Source organism: Manis javanica, chromosome 2 (genome assembly GCF_040802235.1).
Source record: "Manis javanica isolate MJ-LG chromosome 2, MJ_LKY, whole genome shotgun sequence".
In the NCBI taxonomy this organism is placed as follows: Eukaryota; Metazoa; Chordata; class Mammalia; order Pholidota; family Manidae; genus Manis; species Manis javanica.
Window position 1 is genome coordinate 711,776 of NC_133157.1, and position 22,359 is coordinate 734,134.

Below are 22,359 nucleotides of genomic sequence, written 5' to 3' on the forward strand. Positions count from 1 at the left end.
CCTAGGCCCCGTAATTTATTGCTAAGGCTTCCTGGACACATGTGAGAAAGGTGTGTGAGGCTGGGTCTCCTGCTCTGCAGGGTCCTCGCTGCATTTTAGCCCTGGCCTGGGCCCGGTGGTGCCCTAAGATGCCAGCGGGCACTAGAAGCATGGCACAGAGATGTGGCAGAGGGTGACTGTGCACCTGACATCCCCCAGGGCAGAGAAACAGGCATTTGGCCCTCCCAGGGGCTCTGCACCACCTTGAAGAGCTACCAGGCCCCGTCTACCCAAGTGTTTAAACTGTTTGGAAACTCTAGGGGCCGCTGAGGGCCGCTGAATCCCATCAGGCTGCCAGTGCCTTCCTGGGTCACCGTGCCTGCACAGGGTGGGGCAGCCCAGGTCACCACCCTGACTAAGACCCAAGTCAGGGCCAGCAGGGAAAGGCCAGCAGAAGCGGAAGCCTGGTTGTGGGTGGGGTGGGGTGGTGGATGGGCATCGTCAGCACTGAGCGTGGGCTGCTGCAACTGGAATGCAGCTCTGCAGGGCAGCTGGCCATCCTCCTGCCTGGGGTGAGACAGGGAGGGGAGGAAGGGGCATCGGCCCCTTGGAGGGCAGTGGTCAGAGTGACCGGCTGGCAGGACGGGTCCTCAGGCCCACGTCTCAGTCTGGAAACGCAGAGCCTGCTGGAGCCGGGCAAGGAGGGCGGCTGCATCAGAGCTGGAAAGCCCACCCTCCTCCTGGAAGATGGACACCAGAGCGTCTGACACATCTGCTGGCATGCGCTGGGCATTGCTAGAGGGACAGGTCACAGGGGGCTCAGTGGGGCTGGGCCCCAGAGGGTGGTTCCTGCCCCAACCCCTGCCCAGGCTCACCCTGCCAGGTAGAAGTGGGCACCCTGGCGGTCCAGCAGCTCCCACACCAGTGGCCCAAGCTCCTGGAGCCGGTGCTGCACATACACCTTCTGCTCCTGCAGGGCAGGGGTGGCAGGCGTGAGGCCGTGCCCCACGCCTGCCACCTCCCCTCCTGCCCGCTCAGCCCACCTGCTCCCAGGAGAAGGCCTGCCCCACGCCTGCCACCTCCCTCCTGCCCGCTCAGCCCACCTGCTCCCGGGAGAAGGCCGTGAGGAGAGTCAGGCAGCCCCTCTCCTCCAGCTCCTTCCACTCAGCCTCCCAGTAGAAGTCCTGGTCCCGTTGGCGGCAGCCGAAGAACAGAACATTCCCTGGGCAAACAAACACAGGGTGGCCTCAAGCTTGGCCTCAGCCCATGAGGCTCAGCCCAGCCAGCCTTGGCCGCCACCCTGCCCTGGACCCCATGTGCTCACTGGTCTGACCCTGGGCCACTCGCTCCTGGACAGCAGCTCTGAAGGGGGCCACGCCAGTGCCAGGTCCCACCATGATCACGGGTGTGTCCTGTGTCTCTGGGAAGGTCAGGCCCCCAGGCCGTACCCACAGGGGCACCCGGACAGGTCCTATTACAGGAGGGAGGGGGCAGGAGGAGGAGGTTGGGAGGACCCGGTCCTGGCCCAGGACTGGTCGTGGTACATATTGGAGTGTGGGCCCTGGGCAAAGACCCTCCCCCACCTCACCTTGCCCAGGGTCCAGAGATGCCAGCCAGGAGGAGCAGAGGCCCCTGCGTGGCTCCTTGAGGCGTGTCTGGTACTGTACCACAGCCACGAGGATCTGCAGTCTCGAGGGATGAGCCTGAGGGACAGGACAGTGGGTGCCCTACCCTCCTGGGCTACCTCTTTGCCACCCTGACTTCCTGTCCCACCCACTTAACCCAGAAGCGGTCCTGGGTGTGGGACAGATAGGGAGGGTCATGGGGCAGCCCCTACCCACCTGCCAGACCCCACTGCCCTCCCCGGGAGCCCTGACCGCAGCCGGTTCCATCCACCGGGCCCTCACCAGCAGAGAGGATGCGATGGAGAAGGCCCGTGGCCGGATCGGGGGGATGAGGTCCAACAGGTAGTCTGCAGGGATGGCTCTAGCTGTGTGTGGGAAGTCGCACAGCACCTGGGTAGAGACAGCCTTGGGAGGACTAAGGCTGGCACTGGCAGGTGTGGCTGGGACACAGAGCCCCAGGCTGCTGCCCGCCCGCCAGGCCACCCACACGCACCTCCAGGACCGTCCTGCGGGGCCGGTTGCAGTAGTCATGCAGTGCCTCCTGGCCTTCGGCAGAACTGAATTCCAGCAGCTTCTCCCGCTCCAGCTCGTGGGGGGAGAGACAGGCCAGGAGCTCAAAGAAGGAGCGGCGGGGCACCCTGGCGATGTCCAAATACCTGGACACGAGGTGCTGCACAGAGCAGGGCTGGGGCAGCCGCTCAGGGCAGGTCACACCTGCAACAGGGAGCAGCAGACCATGGCGGCTCGGGGTGTGGGGTGGGGGACCCTGGCAAGGGCAGAGCAAGGGTGGCCACTGGGGCCCCGTGCCCGCGGCTCACCTAGCTCCTGCGGCAGCAGTGTGAAGCACTGATCTGGGTCCAGGCCCAGTGCCTGGCAGAACTGCTGGACGTGGCCGGCCGAGTTCTCGGGCTGGATCAGCACCACGTCACCAGCTACAAAGCTGCGTGGAAGGCCAGCATGCAGTGTGGGAAAGAAGGACAGGGCTGGCTTGGGAGGGGGACCCCATGAGTGCCTGCACCCCAGCTTTGGGAGAGGACCTGCTGAACCCCAGACCAAGACCCCCTACCCATCCCGAACGGCCAGGTCCTGCTAGGTGTTCCGGGCCCCTCACCTCATCCCAGAGCCTGTGATGTCAAACTCGATGAGTCGAACATCCTGAAAGTGAGAGGGGCCAGTGATCCTCTGGTTGGTCACCATGGGTGCCAAGAAGGGCAGCAGTTCTGAAGGGGGGCCCTGAGGGTCTGTCCCAGCTGATTGCTGCTCCTCAGGGCACTTCCTGGGGGCCTCTGGAAGGAACTGCAGGGCAAACCTGGAGGGCAAACTGTGGAGAGGCCGTGATGGTCAGGCCTCGGCCTGGAGGATGGCCCGAGGGAGTTCCCACAGCCAGAAGGGGTCCCCTGCACCTGTGGGTGCTGAGCTGAGGCCCACACTTACGGGACTCCGGGGGGAATTGTGCCAAGGTCGAGGGGCACAGGGTACAGCCCCAGCACCTTCTCCCACAGGTCGCGGAGCCAGGGGTCAATGGCGGCATCCGGCCTGGAGAGAGAGCACGTGCACACTGGTCTAGGGGAGCCTGCTACACCGGGCCCTGCAGGAGGCCCCCCGCCCACTCACCCTAGCTCATGCTGGTCATCACCGAGGCACACAGGCAGGAGGGCGCTGCCCCCAAGCTGCAGCAGCCGTCGGTGTAGCTTCTTGGCCACGAAATTGAACCTACAGGGATAGAGAGTGAAGCTTGGACTGGTGCCAGCCCTGGACTGGCGATGATGAGGGGCAGTGGCCAGCTGGTCAGGGCAGAGGGCACAGCTTGCCAGCCCAAACGAGCCTGTGAAGCATGGGGACCTGCCATGCACAGTTGGTCCTGGACCCCTGGTGCCAAAGGGTCGGTGTCTTCCAGGGCGTTTTGTTCTCACTGCCAGCTCCTCCCTGTGACGCTGTAGGCAGTTGGGGCTCCCATCCATCTTGTGCAGACGGGAGCAAATGCCTATGTTATGCACAGAACAATCCCCCAGCATATGAATGGAACACTGCCACCCACTTTCTGCACTTTCCACCTCAGCGATGGAGGGCCTCCTTCTGCAGTGTCCAGTTCTGGGGGTGTCCATACCCCACAAACCCTCCCCCAGCCCGTGCTGCACAGTGAGGGGCTTCAGTGTTCAGTGACTTGATGCTGTGCATACCCTTGAACACAGACCCTTCAGTGTTTCCTTGGGAAATGAGGCAAAGCAATACAGTTCTGCTTGGGACACTGACGTGGTGAAAATATCCTAAGGAGGTAACGTGAGGCTCCCTGCCATGCCCTGGGAAGCAGCGGGCTGGGGTGGCTCTTCTGCGCCTGCTGCCCAGGCCCGCTGTGCTGTTCTCTGCAAGTCCAAACATCTCACATACACGTTTTGATAAAAGCAGGGAAAGAGCAGGTGGGCCTCTGCTGCCCCAAGTCACATGTTGGCATGAATGTCTTGTCTCAGGGCAGCCGCAGATGGCTGACTCCATATGTGCAGCTTCAGACATCTCCTCCCGTCATGGAGAACCCCTAGGGCTTGCCCCTGAGCCCAGCGTACCCCCCACCCCCCCCAGCGCCCTGCCCACCCATTGAGCCCCAGGGTTGTGGCCGAGGCGCCCACTGGGGAGCGTCCGTGGGACCAGGACACATGACCAGGACGGTGGCCCCACCTCTGAAAGGGGCCTTGGGAGCTCGGTCACCTGTTCCTCCACCAGGACACTTGCACTGGCCCAAAAGGACAGTCCCTGCAAGACAGCCCCTCCACCTCTACTTACTTGACATAAGAGGAGTCCCCGAGGCCCAGGACAGCGAAGTCCACCTGACAGAGGGAGGCTGAAGGCAGGTGCTTCCGGAATATGAACCTCCAGAAATCCTGCGACCAGAATAAACCAAGATGGAGGCCCCCCCAGGGCCCCAGAGTGGGGTTGGGAGGGGGCCTGTGTCCCGGACCTTCCCAGGGCCTCACTCTCCTTCTCCTTAAGAGCTTTGTTATGAAAACGACAAGACTTTTTCCTCTATCACCATGGCATGAATTATGGAATAGGCAGAAAATCATCCAAGAAAGTATCCCCAGAGCCACCACTATGTCAGGCACCACCCCTTCCCTGGGCAGAGGGCTCTATGGCTCCTCACAGTGGGGGGAAGACCCTCACAGGAGGTGGCCACTGCTGGCCCACCCCCCAGCTCTGGAGGCAGTGCCTGCTCCTACTTGGATGTCTCTGGGGATGGCTTCTCCTGCATCATACCAAATACCATGTCCTGAAGGCCCCTCAGTTCATAGTCCTGTGCCATGGGCTTGAGCCTCTGGGCTGAGTGGTCAGGCCTGGCCCCTCTGTGGCCCTAGTTTCACCCCACCAGCGGAATTCTCTCCTACCCTGGGCCCTGAGTTGCACCTGCTCCCCAGCTCCACGGCTTCTGCCTGACCCTGTGTGGGGGCTAAGGACTGACACCTCAGCCCCCTCACCTCCAAGTCACTGGCCACCCACTGGCCCATTACATGCCCTTCCAGGCTTACGTGGCTTCTCCTGGTGCCCCCACCTCCCTTCTGACTCATACCTCCAGGGCCCTGGCCAGCTTTTCCCACTGGCCCTGGACTACCCCTGGCCTTCTCAAGGACTCGGCTGCACCGGCCACTGCTGGGGACCACACCCGTTCCGCCCTGAGACCTCCCCTGCACACCTGTGCTTAAAGACTTGTTTCCTGAAGCCCGTAGAGAAATTTCTCCAGGTCGTTTCCTGGGAAAGGCTCGGTGATGACCCCGTTCTCATGGCTTCATCTTCGAATGCCCTGATATCGCTCTCGCATTGTCAGAGTGGCAGGCACACCGAAATCTTCCCTAAGGACCCGAGACTGCTCAAAGCGGGGCCTGGTGTCCCTCTAACCTCGCTCTGGACCTTACCAGCCACCTGGGCACGCTCTTCTCAACAGCTGAAGCACAGGACGTGCCTCCACGGAGCCTCTTCATTCACAGCAGGCCCTTCCCGGATACACAGTGGACGCTCAGGCCGAGGACCTCAGGCTGAGGACCTCTCCTTCGGTTGTGAGACATTTTGTTAATTTCCTCCCACCTGTTTTGTTTTTTTTTTTTTGCCCTCTTTCTGAGGCTACTGGAATGCTCTTAGAATTCTGGTCTCTGTTTCCTGTCTCATGTTTTGTTACACTTTTTGGGAGGAATCTCTCGATTCTATCTTCTGGTCTTTGAAATTTTCTCTGAGGCCGGCTCAGAGTGTCGCTGCGGCCTCCAGCTCTGCCCTGGCCCGCGCTCTTGCCCTGCTGCTGCTGAGCCCCTGGGGCTGCTCTGTCTCTGCTCCCCCAGCTCCTCGTGTTTCCCTTGGTCTCCCCCACTGGGGTCTTCCCAAGGTCGGGGCTGTTTTGTGGTCTACTTGTGCTTAAGCAGCTGGCAGAAAACTGTGAGTTCAGGCCTGCCACTTGACAGGTTTCATAGCCAGGAGATGGGGCAGGGGCCCAGCTGCCAGGCCTTCGACTGGGGTCGCTTGGCTTCCACGAGCGCTCCCCCTGTCCACTGCCTCAGATGTGTCTGATGGGTGTTCTCAAAGGACTGCCACGAGGCCAGCATCTTCCTGTTTGGTATCCAGCTGGTCACTGAGCTCTGCCCAGCCTCCATGACCCCAGTCTGCGGCCTCTCAAAGAAGCCTCCAGTCCCTGCTGTGCCGGGAAAGGACCCCTGTCTCCATGGTGGGTATCCCTCTCTGCACTCTTATTCACCTTCATCCCTTCATGCCACTGGCTTCTGACTTTGAGTCTGCACCCCTGTCCTGACCTCCCAGCCCAGCTGCACTGATAGAACTCTCTGTCCCCCACCGCCCCACACGCCCTGTGTATTCGGCATCCACCACTCATCTCCTGCCTTTGACGCCCTTGGACTCATTTTCTCTCCCATCCCCCTTCCTATCCAAGGAGATACCCCCCCAACCTGTGCTGGGGTGCTGCTCCCTGGGTCCCCCACATCATCCTGCCCTTTAGGCTTCAGCCTTTTTCCCCACCAGCATGGGAATAGGCCCGAGTTTCTCCCACCTTAAATAACTTCTTTTTAACCCCTTACCCCATTCACAGCCAGAATCTTTTCTGAATTGTTTATAATGTACAGATGCTCTTAAACATTCTCTCCACTCACTCACACTCACTCGCTGATTCTCATGACCCTGTGATCCCTTTCTCCCAGTGGGCTCCTGAAATTGCCCTCCCCGAGGTCACCCTAAACACAAACCCCACTGATGAAAGTCCCTAAAACAAACCCCACTGATGCCTCTCAGGCCTGACATTACTTCACATCTTGGGGCTCTGCAGGAGACCTTCCTCTTGAACAGTCACCTCCCTGACCTTGACCTTGGAGACTGTGCACTCCCTCTTCTTGCTCCTGGAGCCATGTTCCTGCCCCCCCACCCCCACAGGTTTCTTTCCACCTACCATGCCCTTAGTGTTCAGGGTGGCCTGTCCTGGAAGGAGAGGCTTCCTTTCTCACACCTTCCAATTTTGGCCACTCCAACATCTACCCAGATCCTTCTTTGAGCACATCAACCTTCCAGCACCTTGCACTCCCCATCTCTCCTGTCTCGATTTCACCTGCCTTCCTGTATTTGAGATCCACCTGATCCCGTGTCCTACTGATTTTACTTCTTAACATCTCTGTAACAGACTCTCCTTTCTCCACTCTCTGCCACTACCCTGCCTCAGGTTGCCAGTCTCTTGCCTGTACTATGCCTCTCCCAGGGTTGTTCTTATTCCCCTACAGCTTGTCCCCCTGCAGACAAGTGCCAGTTTTGCCAGAATATGGGTGTTGCCATGTCCCGTATCCCCAGGGTCCCTCACTCCAAGTCTACCTGCCTACTGTGGCTGCTCGGCTCTCTGGGACTGGGCCTGGGCTCCTGCCTCGCTTCCCAATCTGAAACACTCCTTGGCTCTGCCATCCTGAACTGTTCTCTGTTCTTCCCAGAGGTGGAGCTCTTTTTCTTCTCTGCACAGGCTGCTCCCTCTTTCTTGGTGCCTTGCCAGCCCCCACTTATCCCTGAGGACTTAGTCCACGCTCTTTTTCTCCTGAGAGCTCTCCCTGAGCCCCCAGGTTCAGGCAGAGAACTCTTTTATTCATGCTTCTGTAACATCTGGCACTGTAACTTCCCGTTGAACTTGTTGTTTATAGCACATGGAGAGCTCTGTGAGGGTCGACATGTGGCTACTGGGTTCGCAGCTGGCTTCTCAGTACTAGATTATGCTTGGAAGTAGGATGGGTGCTCAAAAGATGGTGAAAGAATTGAAGAATGTTCTCTGAAGGTCAAACAGTTTTAAAATACACACAAGACCCACACTAGATTTATATACAGCCCTAGAAAATATGCAAGGTTAAAATGGAAAACAAGGCTACTTGGTGGCCTGGGAAAAGTTTATTAAGGAGGACAACCAGGGCCCTCAGATGCATCCAAAGATAACCTCCCAAATCCACAGCTAAGGTGCAGCAGATACAGGAGGACAACTACTTATTGCACTTATTGGACTCTCCAGACAATGAAAATGGGGTGAGGGTGCAGGGCAGGGATCTGAGCTCCTGAGCAAAGAAAGCTCCTTCAGGTCATCCTTACCTTCATGTTGTCAGGGGGGTCTCCTTGGCCTGTAGTTGCACAAACAAATATCACCAGGGGCTCATTAATCAGATTCACCTCAACAGAAAGACACACGTGTAAGACCTCTGGCTGTAACGACCAGGCATCCTCTCCGCAGCCTGGCCTCCTCTCGTTCACTCAGGGTGGCAGGCGGCCGGCCTGCCCCCCCTTTCACAGGCTCCACCCTCCCACCTTGCCCCCTCCTCCATTTGCCCAGCTGAGCCGCTGTTTCCAAGCTTTCCCGTCCCGTACATCCGCCGTAACGGAAGGGTCCACTCTCAGACAAAACTCAGCGCTCTGGGGTACAGGGCTCTGGCGGCCGGCGCCCCAGGCCTGCTCGGCTCCCCGCCGGAGCCCTGGGGAGCCCTCACCACAGGGTAGGAATCCAGGGCCTGCACCCGGCACTCAAGACGCCGGCGCCGGGCCTCGCGGCCCAGCCTCTCCGACACATCCTGGGCCGTGCCGGTCTGGCTGCCAAAGAGCACCAAAAGCCGCGGGCTCGGCATCGCGGCGCGCCCTGGGTACCACCGCACGCAGCTGCGGGGCCAGCCAGCAGCTCCCGTAAGCCCCGACGGCCGGACCGGCTCGACTTCCGACTTCCGGCCTCTTCCGGAAGTGACGCAATTGGGCCGCGCCCGGAGGGGCATGGCGTCCGAGCGGGGCGGGCGTCCGGTGGCGGTCAGTGTTGGGTCCAGGGCCGGGACCGGGGGGTCGGTGGCGCGCCGAGGCCGAGGGCCGGGGCAGGCGGGGCCGCTCTCTGCCGCTCGCTCGCCGCGACGGCGACGGCGGCAGGCGTCGGCGAGGCCTGCGGGGAGAAACGGCACGGCCCCGCGGGTGGCACGCTCGGCCGGGACCCGGCCCGCGCTCAACCGGCGCGATGCTCTTCTCGCTCCGGGAGCTGGTGCAGTGGCTGGGCTTCGCCACCTTCGAAATCTTCGTGCACCTCCTGGCCCTGTTGGTGTTCTCCGTGCTGCTGGCATTGCGTGTGGACGGCCTGGCTCCGGGCCTCTCCTGGTGGAACGTGTTCGTGCCCTTCTTCGCCGCTGACGGGCTCAGCACCTACTTCACCACCATCGTGTCCGTGCGCCTCTTCCAGGATGGAGAGAAGCGGCTGGCCGTGCTCCGCCTCTTCTGGGTCTTCACGGTTCTCAGCCTCAAGTTCGTTTTCGAGATGTTGTTGTGCCAGAAGTTGGTGGAGCAGACTAGGGAGCTCTGGTTCGGCCTGATCACATCTCCGGTCTTCATCCTCCTGCAGCTGCTCATGATCCGCGCCTGCCGGGTCAACTAGCCTCTCGGGGAGCTCCGGGTGGCTCAAATGCAAGATCCAAAGCCGAGGTCCTACTTCCGCCGTGTCAGAGAAGTCTGGGTCTGAAAGCAATGCCGGCTCGTGCCTTGCTGAGTGCGCAGGTTTCTCTAAACCAGTCCTGTCTAAAATTGTTGCCTCAGCAAGTCTAAAAAGAGCAAGATAGATCCTTAAAATGTGTTGCTTGTTATTTCATGCTTTGAATATGGAATCCTGAGTTGAGATCCTGTGGAGGGCCCCAGGCCAGGCAGTTCTGAACTCCTCTGACAGTTGGAAACTGCATATAAGTAAAATGCCCCAGTGCGCTCTGAGTATTTTCATGGATCCTGGGAAAGTACCCTCTGTGCAAAGGCTGCAAAACTGGACTTGAGGATTTCCTCTGACAAGCAGCGCTGGCCTAAGAGCTCACTGTCCTGTCCATCCAGACAAGACTTTCTTAGTTGCTTGAGCTCTAAAAAGTGTAAACCAGCTTTTGTCTCCTTCCCTGTGCCACTGGGAAGGATGGCCCTTTCTTCATTCCATCCCAGGCAGACAGGAGTATGTTGGATAAGCATGACTGAGACCCTGTCTGGAGATCTGTTGCCTGAGAAAAGAGCTTTGCTTACAATTTACAAAGCTCTGCTTGGCTTCCTATCCTAGCCTATGGCAGTGTCACGACTTTTCCACCACCTTGTGGCTGGCACTGTTAGCGCACCTGAGATGGGTTTAGGCCTCCCTAAGGGACCACAAAGAGAAAGAGGTGCTCATAGGCATTGAGACCAACAGACAAATGGGAAGTTTGCAAATGGTCTTGGCCTTTGTTTGTGAGCCTGAGGTCTTTGTTTTGGTGCCAGTCAGGTGCCAATGAGAACATTTGCTGAGATAAAAATAAAATAAGAATGTTTTGCTGATGAACACAGTTGTTGCCTGACCTTCAAGGGTGAAGAAAGATGAATGCTGAGATGCTCACTGCTGTACTGCATAGATGATTGCGGGCTGAGTTTCTAGGGGCTGGAACGAGGCTAGAGCTTCAGGGTAGATGGGTGCTCCCCCAGAGAATACCGGTTGCCTGCCTGGGAAGCTGCAGTGAAGACAGCTGGAGGTAGGCCCATGTTGAGGACCTACCGTGTAGTGTGCATGACATCAGAGCCTCGGTGTCCTGCCGGGCGGGGCAGCGGGATTGTGGGGTTGTGGGCCTTGCTGGTACTTTGTAGAGTCGGGTCAGCAGACTATGCACTGAGGCATGTTTTTGTACCACCCATCAACTAAGAATGATTTTTACTTTTTCAAAGAGTTGTAAAAACAAAGAAGGTGTGGTGTGACCAAAAGTGTATGTGGTCTGTAGTGTACAGTGGCCTTTGGGTCTATCATTCTTGTGGTGGGGGGGCCGTCCTGTGCACTGTAGGGCATCTGGCAGCATCCCTGGCTTCTACTCACTACATGTCAGCAGTGTGACTATCATAAGGTCTCTACATGTTGCCAAGTCTCTTGGGGGGCAAAACTGTACCTGGGGAGAACTGCTGGGCTAAAGTATTTACTGTCTGGTCCTTTACAGAACAGGTTTGTGGACCCTAGTTAAAGCAAAGCACCTTTGTGACCTTCTGCCCAGGATGGATGCTGTGCCGCCTGAACCATTGAGATGGAGCTGGAAACTGGTCTGGTTTGTCCCACAGCTACAAAATATCTCCTTCCCAGGATTGGCATAGCTTGTGTCCAAGCGAGATACAAACTGAACTTTGGGAATGGGTTTTCTTTTACTATTATGTTTAGTTTGCATGTTTTGTTGTTCCCCTGTTTTATTCCCATAGTTCAGAATTGGTAATCCTGTTGGTCTGGAAGTGATGAGCATAACAAGGCTTAGCTTCCACTAGAAAGGTGATTTAAGGAGGAGTACTGAGTGTGGAGATACTTGACTTGTGGAAGGCTGAGATCAGTTTCTTTTCTCCAGCTTAATAGAGTGGGCAGAGCCCGGCAGTGTTAAGTGGTAGCCGCAGACTGCCATGGAGCCCAGAAGCTGAGAAGAGTATCCCAGACTGACATCTGCTGTGTCTTTTTTTTTTTTATTAAGGTATCATTGATATATACTCTTATAAAGGTTTCACAAGAAAAATAATGTGGTTATTACATTCACCCTTATTATTGAGTCCCCCCCATACCTCATTGCAGTCACTGTCCATCAGTGTAGAAAGATGCCACAGTGTCCCTATTTGTCTTCTCTGAGCTACACTGACTTCCCTGGGATCCCCACACACACCATGTGCACCAATTATGATACCCCACAATCCCCTTCGCCCTCCCTCCCCAACCTGTCCTCCCCCACCCCTCCCCTTTTGTAACCACTAATCCCCCCTTGGAATCTGTGAATCTGCTGCCATTTTCTTCCTTCAGTTTTGCTTCATTGTTGTATTCCACAAATGAGGGAAATCATTTGGCATTTGTCTTTCTCTGCCTGGCTTATTTCATTGAGCATAATACCCTCTAGCTCCATCCACGTTGTTCAAATCGTAGGATTTGTTTCTTTCTTATGGCTGAATAGTACTCCATTGTGTATATGTACCACCTCCTCCTCTTTATCCATTCATCTACTGATGGACACTTAGGTTGCTTCCATATCTTGGCTATTGTAAGTAGTGCTGCAGTAAACAGGGGTGCATATGTCTTTTTGAATCTGAGAAGTTGTTTTCTTTGGGTAAATTCCTAGGAGTGGAGTTCCGGGGTCAAATGGTATTTCTATTTTGAGCATTCTGAGGAACCTCCATACTGCTTTCCACAATGGTTGAACTAGCTGACATCCCCACCAGCAGTGTAGGAGGGATCCCCTTTCTCCACAACCTTGCCAGCATTTGTTGTTCTTAGTCTTTTCTATGCTGGCCGTCCTAACTGGTGTGAGGTGATACCTAATTGTGGATTTCATTTGCATTTCCCTGATAATTAGCGATGAGGAGCATCTTTTCATGTGCCTGTTGGTCATCTGAATTTCTTCTTTGGGAGAAGTGTCTGTTCAGATCCTCTGCCTATTTTTTAATCGGGTTTTTTGCTTTTTGGGTGTTGAGGCATGTGAGTTCTTTATATATTTTGGATGTTAACCCCTTGTCGGATATGTCACTTACAAGTATATTCTCCCATACTATAGGATGCCTTTTTGTTCTCCTGATGGTGTCCTTTGCTGTACAGAAGCTTTTTAGCTTGATGTGTCCCATTTGTTCATTTTTTATTTTGTTTCCTTGCCCCAGGAGATGCGTTCAGGAAAAAGTTGCTCATGTTTATATTCAGGAGATTTTTGCCTATGTTGTCTTCTAAGAGTTTTATGGTCTCATGACTTAGGTTTAGGACTTTGGTCCATTTCGAGTTTACTTTTGTGTATGGGGTTAGACAATAATCCAGTTTCATTCTCTTACATGTAGCTGTCCAGTTTTGCCAACACCAGCTGTTGAAGAGGCTGTCATTTCCCCATTGTATGTCCATGGCTCCTTTATCGTATATTAATTGATCATATATACTTGGGATTATATTGGGCTCTCTAGTCTGTTCCATTGGTCTACCTGCCTTGTCTTTGCAGAGCCCGGGGTGACCCTGGAGCCCTGTCCCTGTAAGGTTAGTGTGGGAGGTGGTAGTGTCATTGTTGAACAACTGTTGCCTGCAGTGTAGGTGACGGAAAGATGTTTGTCAGTGCCGCCAATTTCCCCTTCTCCCGTTAGCTCCAGTGACCCTGAATATGGTGGGTGCTGGACAGCCCTCAGCAGGAATTAATCTTCCCACTGCACAAGGGCAGGGAGCTGTGCCCTCAGGGTCAGTGGCATCCCTATCAGCTTTGGCATGGGGGAAGTTAAACAGATGGAGGAGCAGCAAGTGGCTTTCTGCGTGGGAGAGATGTGGGCCTGCTTGTCAGCAGGGAGTAAATCCCCTTTGTACAGGCCACAGCCTCCACACGCCTATTCCGGCCCCTGTGCGCTCTTCATGGCAAAATGTGGTGCAGGGCTTCTCTGCTTGTATGAGCAACCGTCGCTTTTGAGGCCGGCAAAAGTGGTTCCTCAGCACTGGGTGGGCTCTAAGCACTGGCATGTACACCAAGTCCCGCAGGGGACCGCGGATCGCAGGTGAGCAGCCCCTGAACCGTGAGGGACCTGGACTAGGAGGCAGCAGGCCCGGCCACCGCCCACCAAAGCAGAGTTAGCCTTCCGGGTAGGCCCAGCCTCCACCGCACTCGGGGCGCTGGCGTCATGAGCGAGGACCACGCCCGGCCAAGGTCACCGCGACACCGAGCCCTGGGGTCCAGCTCCGGCTGCCGGGAGATCCACGCCCACCCCAGCGGGCGCGCCGCGCCGCCGGCGCAGAGCCGGAAGTGGGGGCGGCCTATGAGCGGCGCGCAGAGTCGGGGCGTGTCCTCCGCCTCCCCAGGGCCCGACTCCGGCTACTGGCGCTGCCCAACGGGGATCTCGGGAAGGCGGGCCCGGGGAGCGTTGTCCAATCGGCACGGCCGACCGGCCTCCGCCGCCATAGGTGGAGCCGCCGGGCGCGGGGCGGGCCGGAGCCGGACTCCCCCAATGAGCGGCGGCCAGGGGGCGTGGCGGCGCGGAGGCCCGCGGCGGGCGGCGGCGGCAGTCCCCAGCGCGCGCTGGCTGCGGCGGCCGCTCGGCAGCATGGCCGGTCTGGGGCGGCCGGGCCCCGGACCCCGCACGGCGCTCCCCGCCTGGAAACGGGAGATCCTGGAGCGGAAGCGGGCCAAGCTGGCTGCCCTGGGCGGGGGAGCAGCGCCGGGCGCCGACGCCGGTACTGGGGCTGGCGCGGCGGAGCCCGCGGGGCCGGCGGACGAGCGGCTCGTGCTGGCCGAGAGCCTGGGCCCGCTGCGCGACAACCCGTTCATGCGGCTCGAGTCGGAGCGGCGACGCGGGGCGCGGCGCGGCGGGGGCGCGGGGCCGGCCGGGGCGCGGCCAGTGCAGCAGCTGCTGGAGCTGTACCGCCGCGTGCCGGGCGTGCGCACCATCCGCGCTGACAACATTCTCATCATCGAGTCGGCGCCCGGCTTCCCGCCCGCCGGTCCCGGCCCTGGACCGGCCGCCCGTATCCGCGCCGCCGAGGTGCTGGTGTACGAGGCGCAGCCGCCGCCCGGCCGCGTCAGCCGCCTGCTCCAGAAGTTCGACGCGCCGACTGCGCCGCGCCGCCGCGGGAGTCCGGAGCGCGGCCGCCCCCCGCCGCCGCCGCCGCCGCCGGCCGCCCCGCGCGTGAGCGACCGAGTCGGCCGCCTGGAGCCCGAGCGCCCCGGCGCGGTCTCCGGGGCCCGGCGCAGCGACTTCCTGCAGAAGACCGGCAGCAACTCCTTCACCGTCCACCCCCGGGGCCTGCGCCGCGAAGTGGGCTCCTCTCCGCTCCCCAACGGGCCCTCGGTTCCCGAGCCCCAGGCTGACGCTGCCAACGACCTCGCGGGCTCTGCGCCTGGGCTGGGGGAGCGGAAGCCAAAGGTGGAGTTGGGGGAACCCCCCGCCCACCCTCCCTCCAGCCCTGGGACCCCTAGTGCCACACCAGCCGCGACCCTGGCTTTGTCCACGTCCAGCCCCGTCAGTGCCACTGCCAGCCAGCGCCAGTGGGTCTCCGCGGCCACCAGCGCCAACGACTCCTTCGAGATACGGCCGGCCTCCAGGCCAGACATGGACACGATCCCTGCTGGGGACCTCCAGGCCCGGGCCCTGGCCAGCCTCCGTGTGAACTCCCGAAACTCTTTCGTGTTCATCCCCAAGCGCAAGGACTCTGGGACCTCTGCTCCCAAAGGGAGGCAGTTTGTGGGGCCGCCAGAGGGAGAGGTTGGCTGGGTGTCCCAACCCCCAGAGTACGAAGCCCAGCTGGTTCCTGGAGGAAGTGGCTCCACTGCTGGTGGGAGGGGCCCCTCGGGCATTGAGGAGGGGGTCAGGCCAGCCACCGCCCTTGTGGACCGGGCTGTTAGGTGGCAGAGGCCGTCCTCGCCACCCCCATCCCTGAGAGGTGCTGTTGAAGCTGAGCAAGCCCAGAGCTTAATTTTTCCTGGCTTGGCCAAGAATGGTAGAGAGCTTGGGGGGCAGGGGCTGCCTGTCACCTTCATTGACGAGTTGGATTCGGAGGATGAGGTCCCCCAAGAAGCCAAACTGCCCTGCTCGGGGGCCAATGTGCCTCCCAGATACCACCCACACCCTGCCGGGCCTGGGCACCCATCAGAGCTCCAGCACCGAGGTGGTAACACCTTCACGGTGGTGCCCAAGAGGAAGCCAGGGGCCCTGCAGGCCAGTGGGAAGCCTGGGCCACAGGAGGCTGAGAAAGAGGAGGTGGGCAGCCTGCTGGAGCCAACTGCCCCCCTGGGGACTGCACTGAAGAAGCGTTATCCCACCGTGCATGAGATTGAGGTGATCGGTGGCTACCTGGCACTGCAGAAGTCCTGCCTCACCAAGGCTGGCACCTCAAGAAAGAAGGTCAGTGGTGGGGGTGGGGTCACCTGCTGGAAGTGGGAGAGGTTCTAGGTCACAGAGCTGTGGATGTAGTATGTACCCTGTTGCTAAGGCATCTGACCCTCTGTGGACCCGTGGAGCACCGGGGCAGGGTGGCACTGCAAGCTGCAAGGAGAGGCTGAGTTGCGGGGGGGGGATCTATGGCCTGGGCCCTATGAGTCCTAATGACCCAGGGCAGTGGGGCAGCTTTACTACCCTGTACCTTGAAATGCTGGTGGGGAGGGTCAGTTTTGCCAGCACTGTGCCTGAGTTTTGGTTCTTGTCAGTCCGTCTGGAATTGGCTGGCAGGCCTGTCCCATCACCCGTCCAGCTGGGAGAAGCATCCTGGGCCCGTTGGCTCCCCTCTGGCCCTGGCTTTGATGGAGTGGCCTAGCACGGCCCTCTGGCATCCTGACCTTGCAGATGGCAGGTGCCAGGACAGAGTGGGAAGGGGCTGGAGACCTGTGACCAAGAAGTGGTTGGATGCCACTGGGGTAGGGTGGGGGCACTCAGCTCCCTCAAAGACACGCTGGCCTGGGGCTCAGCAGCACCTGGCCTGGTGTGAGTGTTTGGTGAGGTCCTGGCATGGGCCAGGTCTGCTGTGAAGATGCCCCTCCTTGGCAAGGAAGGGCCCTGGGCAGGTAAGAGGCCCAGGGGCTGGGCCAGGAGGCCTGCTGGAGCCTCCCTCCTCAGCTGCCCTGCCTGGTGGCTTGGAATCCTGTGGGCACAAGAAACCTCAGATTCTTCCTGGTTATTCCTGCACCTGTGTTTGGCTCAGGGGCAAATTCCAAGGCCACCCCACATGAACCCATCAGCAGGCATGGGCAGGTGTGCCTTCCTCTGAACTGAGATGGTGCCTGGCAGGCTGCCCCAGCCTTGGTTTCCTTGGGGCAGTAGGGGTGGCCTTTCGCCAGCTGAAGCCCCTCACCCCTACCCCGGTGGTCCTGTCACATCAGCGGTGCCTCTCTCTCTGCTCCCTCCGCCTGCCAGCCAAGGGGGCCCTGATGCCACACATCCTCCTGGTGTCGTTCTCTTCTCTTGGATGAGGGCACTGGGGCTCCCGCCAGCTCCATCTCCCATGGTGCTTCCAGGGGACCCTCCGGTCCTCTGTGACTGCCCTTTCCTCACCCTCACTCTGGTGCTGTGGGGCACAACTCTCTCACCTCGCCCCTGGCTGCAAGGTCCAGCCTGTGGCCAGGCTGCCAGCCCCACCCCCACACTTGTTCGCCTTATCTGCCCCTCCCTCGCTGGCCTCTTGACCCTCAACCCCAGCCACGGTGGGAGTGGTCCCTTCCTGTGCTGGCCCCAGAGGTGGAGGTGATAACAGCGCCGGCCGGCCTCTCAGATAAGGCAATGGCTGGTGGAGGTCATGGTGCTTCTGGGGCAGGGGCTGCGTGCTAGTTTATTTCCAGAGCCCCCACCCAGCCTGGCTACCCTTCCACCACGAGCCTCCTTCCTGGGACCGGCTGTGGGGCTGCAGCCGAGAGCTAGGTCATCCCGTCCCCATCCAGGGACAGAGCTGTTGGGCGGTCACCGTGCTGGGTGGGAGTCTGAGAGCCAGGGGGAGCAGGAAGCAGTGAGGGAGGAAGGGGCGCTGGCTGGAGTGCAGAGGGGTGCAGACCAGCCCGGCCCTGGTCTCTGTGCCTGCCTAAGGGGCTGGGGATCGGATGGATGATGCCTCGCGTGGCCAAGCGGCCAGCTAGGGCCCCACCAGAACAGCATGGCCGGCCGGCGGTACTTCCTGCCTGGTCGTGTGCCAGCTGCTGAGCCCAGGAAGAGCCAGAGCCTGTGGTGTGGGCCAAAGGCGGGGGGCCCCCGTCTGCAGAGAGGCCGGCCTGCCTTGGGCCAGGACCTTTTCCTGTGGGCAGATGAGGCGCTGCTCTGCAGGAGGCTGTCTGGGTGGCCGGAGTCAGGGGTCCTGCCCCCTGGGCTTGTGGCGCAGTGCCCGGTTTCATCTCACTGCCTGCTGCGGGGCTGGGGCCCTGCCCTCTGCTGCCCCCCCCTGTCCCTGGGCTGTTCTGCTGGGTGGGGCTGTCCAGCGGCTCCACACCCACAGGCTGACGCTGCAGGCCTCTCCCCTCTGTGAGGTGCCCCTGGCTGGCCCTGCCTGTCTGGCGGCCCTTATCCCCCTTTGCCGGCTCCCCTCCTTACCTGCGGGTCCTCTGCTCAGCCCAAGCATCAGCATCTCCAGGGGTTCACACTCGACACCCTGAACCAACCGCCCTCACCTACGAGGTGACTGCCATCCCAGCACCCCGATCTCCAGGTTCTGGCTGCCTTTGGGGGCTCCCCGCCTGCTCCTTCCAGTGACACCACCTCCCTGTCTGCGGGGAGCCTTGCGCACTGCCCTGCTCGGTCCCTTTTGTCTTCCCTCCTTTTCCACCTTCCCCGCCCCCCAGCTGTCCCCACAGGTGGCCCCAACAAGTGGTCTTTCTGGAGCCCAGAGGTCTCTGGAGCCTACCCAGACCCTTGTGCACTCGGCTTCCGCACCGATAGAGGGGCTGCCTTGGGCAGGGGCTGGGCTTGACTCAGGCACCAGGAAGCAGTGTGGGGACTTGGGGGCGGGGAGGGCAGGCAGGTGTGGGCTGGGCAGGGAGGGTGGGCAGGGCCTACTCGAGCCTGGCTCCCAGCTGAGTCCAGGGTGGGTGCCCTTTGGTAACCCATGCTAGGCGTGCACTGGCAGGGCAGGGCAAGGGGGACAAAGGGCCTCTACGAGCTGGGAGACGGGCCGAACCAGGACCCACCTGCTGACTGTGCGTCAGCAGCAGGCAGAGTCTCAGAGCCAGGTGACCAGGTATGTGCAAGTGCCAGCCCCTAGCCACACCCATCCCATCTGCCTGGGCTCTGGAGGCTGGCCCCCCACAGCAGCACCAGTCACGGGGCATCCCATGACCCACAGGCCTGCACCCATGAGGAGGGGGACCCGTGAGCCCCACCAGGCCAGCTCAGTTGGTGAGTGTAGAGCCTGAAGGGGGTGGGATGTGAGCTGGCTCTGGGCCCCTGCTGGGTGCAGACAGGGGCCTGTGTGCCTTGCCCCACCCCCGCCTGGCCAGGCTGTGCCAGGCTCTGCCCACACGCACCCAGCCCCCAGTCTCCGCTAGGGGCTGGTCATGTGGGCTGAGGGCACACTAATCCGGCTGGCGGGGTCCTGGCAGCTGGCCCTCTCTGTGTCCTCAGAGCTGGGGGATGGGCCCGGAGGGCTCTGAGTGGGGACAGTGCCGTGTACTTGGGGCACTTGGAGGGTCTGCTGGGGCAGAGCAGGTTGAGGGACGGTGTGCCTTCAAGTGACAGGCAAGTATCTCGCCTCCAGGTCTGCCTGACCCAGGTGGTCTGCCATGTGCTCACGTCCCTAAGCACTTGCTTGTGCAGGTGGTGGGGGCAAAGGGTCTGGAACTGGCTGATGGATCACCCCGCTGGTGTGTGGTCCATGCTGAGACCGGGAAGACCAGGAGCCAGGGGAGCAGATGGGGTTGTATGAATGTTGCTGGGAGGAGCATGACAGGGTGCCAGGGCACGTGTGCGCCCTGGTTTCTGGAGCTGGCTCAGCAGGGCACTGCCTCACACTCCTGGCAGGACCTGCATGTGTCCTCTGAGGCCAGCACCAGGGTCCTTCCACTGCCCCATGGTTCTTCGCCTGAGGCTCGGCTCCTGCTTCCGGCTCCTTCCAGGGGAGGAGGAACTTGAGCTGGCTGCTGGTGTCCTGTGCCCAGGAGTTTAATATTTCGAGTTCCATCAGGGCTGCTCCCGTCTGCTACAGGCAGTGGCCCTCATATTCATTACTGACCTGCTGGGCCTGGCCCGCGGGCCTGGTGGGCGTGTGGTTCCTGTGGGGAGCTGAGTCCTGGGGTGAGGAGTGGGACTTGGTGCCCGCAGCCTTCCGCCTGTGCCTGTCCCCACTGCCTCTCAGCACCAGCGGCCCAGGGGGCACTGAGGCATATGTGGGGAACAGGATTTGCTAGGTGTGAAATTCTGTCACCTGCAGAGCAAACAGGGTGGATGAGGGCTAGATGGGCACCCTGGATGGGTGTTAACGGTCTCCGACCCCCACCGGGTGCAGTCTTGAGCTAGCTCTGACTTAGTCTTTGAAATGAGGTGACAGAATTCGGTGCCACGTCACGTGGGCCCCTGGGGGCCTGGCCTTGGGTGTGCTGGACCCCTGCCCCGCGGTGGTGATCCATGCTGAGCCAGGGAGGCAGGATTGCTCAGGTACCCAGCAAGCCAGGACATGAACTTGGCCCTGGAGAGAGAGAAGCCTCAGCACCGGCAGGAGCTGCTGGGACTTTAGGACGTGGAGCCCCTCAAGTCTGCGGGCCTCCTGAACACAGCCTCACCTGGACCCTCTGCTCCTGCCGTGGCCTGAGTGCCAGGAGGAGCTTGCTCTTCAGAAGAGGCCGCCCTTCAGCCATGGGCGCTGCCAGACTGCTGGAGGCGCCGAGGCTTTGGACTCCTGGTGCTGGCTCGGGTCTGGTCTCTGGGAGGGGTGGGTCACTCCGGGTGATGTGACTCTTGGGTGCAGGTGTTTGGACACAGGGGCCCTAGATTTTTGTGGGCAGCCAGACCCAGCCCTCCTGGGGTCCTGGTGGCCTGGTCTGACAGGGTCTCGGTGGAGGGGTCTTCTGTGGTGAGGGGCGGCACCCCCACCTCTCAGAGTCTCTGAAGGGCTGATGGCATGTTCTGCCACCCACTCCAGTCTGCCATCCCCCACCACGACCCTTGAGGTCACTAGTCCTAGCTCAGTCGGGCCGGGAGACAGGGTCCTTGCTGATATCCCTGCCGTCCCTTGCTGTCCCCAGATGAAGATCTCTTTTAATGATAAGCGCCTGCAGACCACATTCGAGTACCCTCCCGAGAGCTCCCTGGCGCAGGAGGACGAGGAGGAGGAGGAGGAGGCCGCCGAGGAGGCCGCCGGGTCTGGCCCGGGTGGGGCGGTGGAGAAGCCCTTTGCATTCTTCCTGCCTCGAGCCACGTTTGTGAACAGTGTGGGGCCCGAGAGCCCTCGGCTGCTAGATGGCAGCTCAGGTGAGTGCCCACCTTCTGGGATGCGTGGCCGAGTGCGTAGCCTGGGCCACATGCCCACATGTGTGCCCCTCCGCCCTCAGGCCTGTCCAGCTACACTCCAAAGCACTCCGTGGCCTTCAGCAAGTGGCAGGAGCAGACGCTGGAGCAGGCTTCAGGAGAGGTGGAGCCTGCCCCGAGGGGGGCCATGGTGAGCAGGGCCGGGCCGGGGCAGGAGGGCAGACACCGGGCATGGGGTGGGGGTGTCTCTCAACTCAGGTCGAGCCACTGGTGGCCTGTGTGCTCCTCCCCCTCAGCTCACCCCTGCCAGTCAGAACGACCTCTCGGACTTCCGCAGCGAGCCAGCTCTCTACTTCTGACCCAGCCTGCCGGGACGGCCAGAGCTGGACTGGGCAGTCCCTGGGAGCCCTGTCCCCATCTGCACCCCACTTCCACCCTGCCAGGCACTCCCCCTACCCTGGCACCCCACCCTTCCCTCCTGGGGCCTCACAGCTCTGCAGATGCTCAGCCCGAGCCAGGCACCTGGGCCTCTCCTTCCCTCGGGGCTCTGCTCGTGCAGGAGGGCCAGGGTCCTTGCGGCTGGAATCCCACCTAGCGGCTCTTGGGTGTGCCCAGAATGAAGGTCCGGCTGGGCTTCCTGTCCCCTGCCCTCCCAAGCTCACCCCCCTGCGAATGGCGAGTCTTTCCTTGCCTCTGAGAGACGCAATAAACAGCACTGCACGGGGCTGCCTCTGCCTTCCCTGCGTGAACCTTGGCTCAAGAAGGGGGAGAAGAGCCAAGGTCGGCAGGACTCCACTGAGGAGGCCACGTGGGGTGTGGTGGGAGCCCAGCCGGGACATCCAAGCCTGGGTGTGGGAGGCGGCACCCCCAAACCTTGAGGTCCTGGTGGTCCAGGCTCCTACTCCCCATGGCCACAGTTGCCCTGCTTACCCTTCCAGCCACCACTTGTGTGGGAGAGGGACCTCCCTCCTGTGCTTGCCCTGTGAGTGCCCCCATTCTTGGGGCAGCCCCTCCATCCCAGAGCTGCAGTGGGAGGCGGGGCACCAGGCCAGGGCCTGGGAGTGTGTGCCTGGGCGCCTGGACCCCAGGTGGAGCGGGTGGGAGTGCTGTAGCTGTTGGGTCTAAGGTGGTTTCCCGGAAGTGCAAAGGGCCTGTGGGGAACTCACAGGGTGTGGGCAGAGCCTCTGAGATCTTGTCTCCAATCTCTACGCCACAAGCCTGTAGCAAGGCTGTGGCAAGCAGGCCAGTGCCCTGGGGCCAGTGCTAGCTGCTGGCGGGGCAACCCAGTGGGTCCTGAGGGGATGGCAGACACAGAGCCGCCACGTGGGAGCGGCTGCCGGCTGGGCTGGCCTCCTCGTAGACATACTGAGCCGCGTCAGGGACCCTG

The 22,359-nt window shown here is 60.5% G+C and overlaps 3 protein-coding genes across 6 annotated transcripts; 2 read left to right on the forward strand and 1 right to left on the reverse strand.

Moving 5' to 3' along the window:
- On the reverse strand, positions 1–8,869 carry NDOR1 (NADPH dependent diflavin oxidoreductase 1). Of its 4 annotated transcripts, none has more exons than XM_017647613.3 (14): positions 8,594–8,869; positions 8,202–8,279; positions 4,383–4,480; positions 3,219–3,317; positions 3,039–3,140; positions 2,716–2,925; positions 2,423–2,544; positions 2,098–2,318; positions 1,887–1,994; positions 1,568–1,682; positions 1,313–1,450; positions 1,083–1,201; positions 855–949; positions 1–774 (listed from the first exon to the last, which is right to left on the reverse strand). In XM_017647613.3, the coding sequence occupies exons 1-14, from the start codon at positions 8,867–8,869 to the stop codon at positions 630–632; spliced, it is 1,926 nt and encodes a 641-aa protein (XP_017503102.2). In that variant the 3' UTR covers positions 1–629. The 4 variants fall into 4 exon arrangements, with proteins under 4 accessions (XP_017503102.2, XP_017503101.2, XP_017503105.1 ...); XM_017647612.3 differs by having other exon boundaries at positions 1,304–1,450; XM_017647616.3 differs by having other exon boundaries at positions 1,304–1,450; positions 8,202–8,230; positions 8,594–8,790.
- A 230-nt stretch (positions 8,870–9,099) lies between these two features.
- TMEM203 (transmembrane protein 203) lies at positions 9,100–10,419 on the forward strand. Its single transcript, XM_017647598.3, has one exon. The coding sequence runs from the start codon at positions 9,100–9,102 to the stop codon at positions 9,508–9,510; it is 411 nt and encodes a 136-aa protein (XP_017503087.1). The 3' UTR covers positions 9,511–10,419.
- A 3,662-nt stretch (positions 10,420–14,081) lies between these two features.
- Positions 14,082–21,696, forward strand: TPRN (taperin). Its single transcript, XM_037007565.2, has 4 exons — positions 14,082–15,941; positions 20,750–20,975; positions 21,056–21,162; positions 21,269–21,696. Exons 1-4 carry the CDS (start codon positions 14,145–14,147, stop codon positions 21,329–21,331), a joined length of 2,193 nt encoding a protein of 730 aa, XP_036863460.2. The 5' UTR covers positions 14,082–14,144; the 3' UTR covers positions 21,332–21,696.
- Positions 21,697–22,359: the final 663 nt, after the last annotated feature.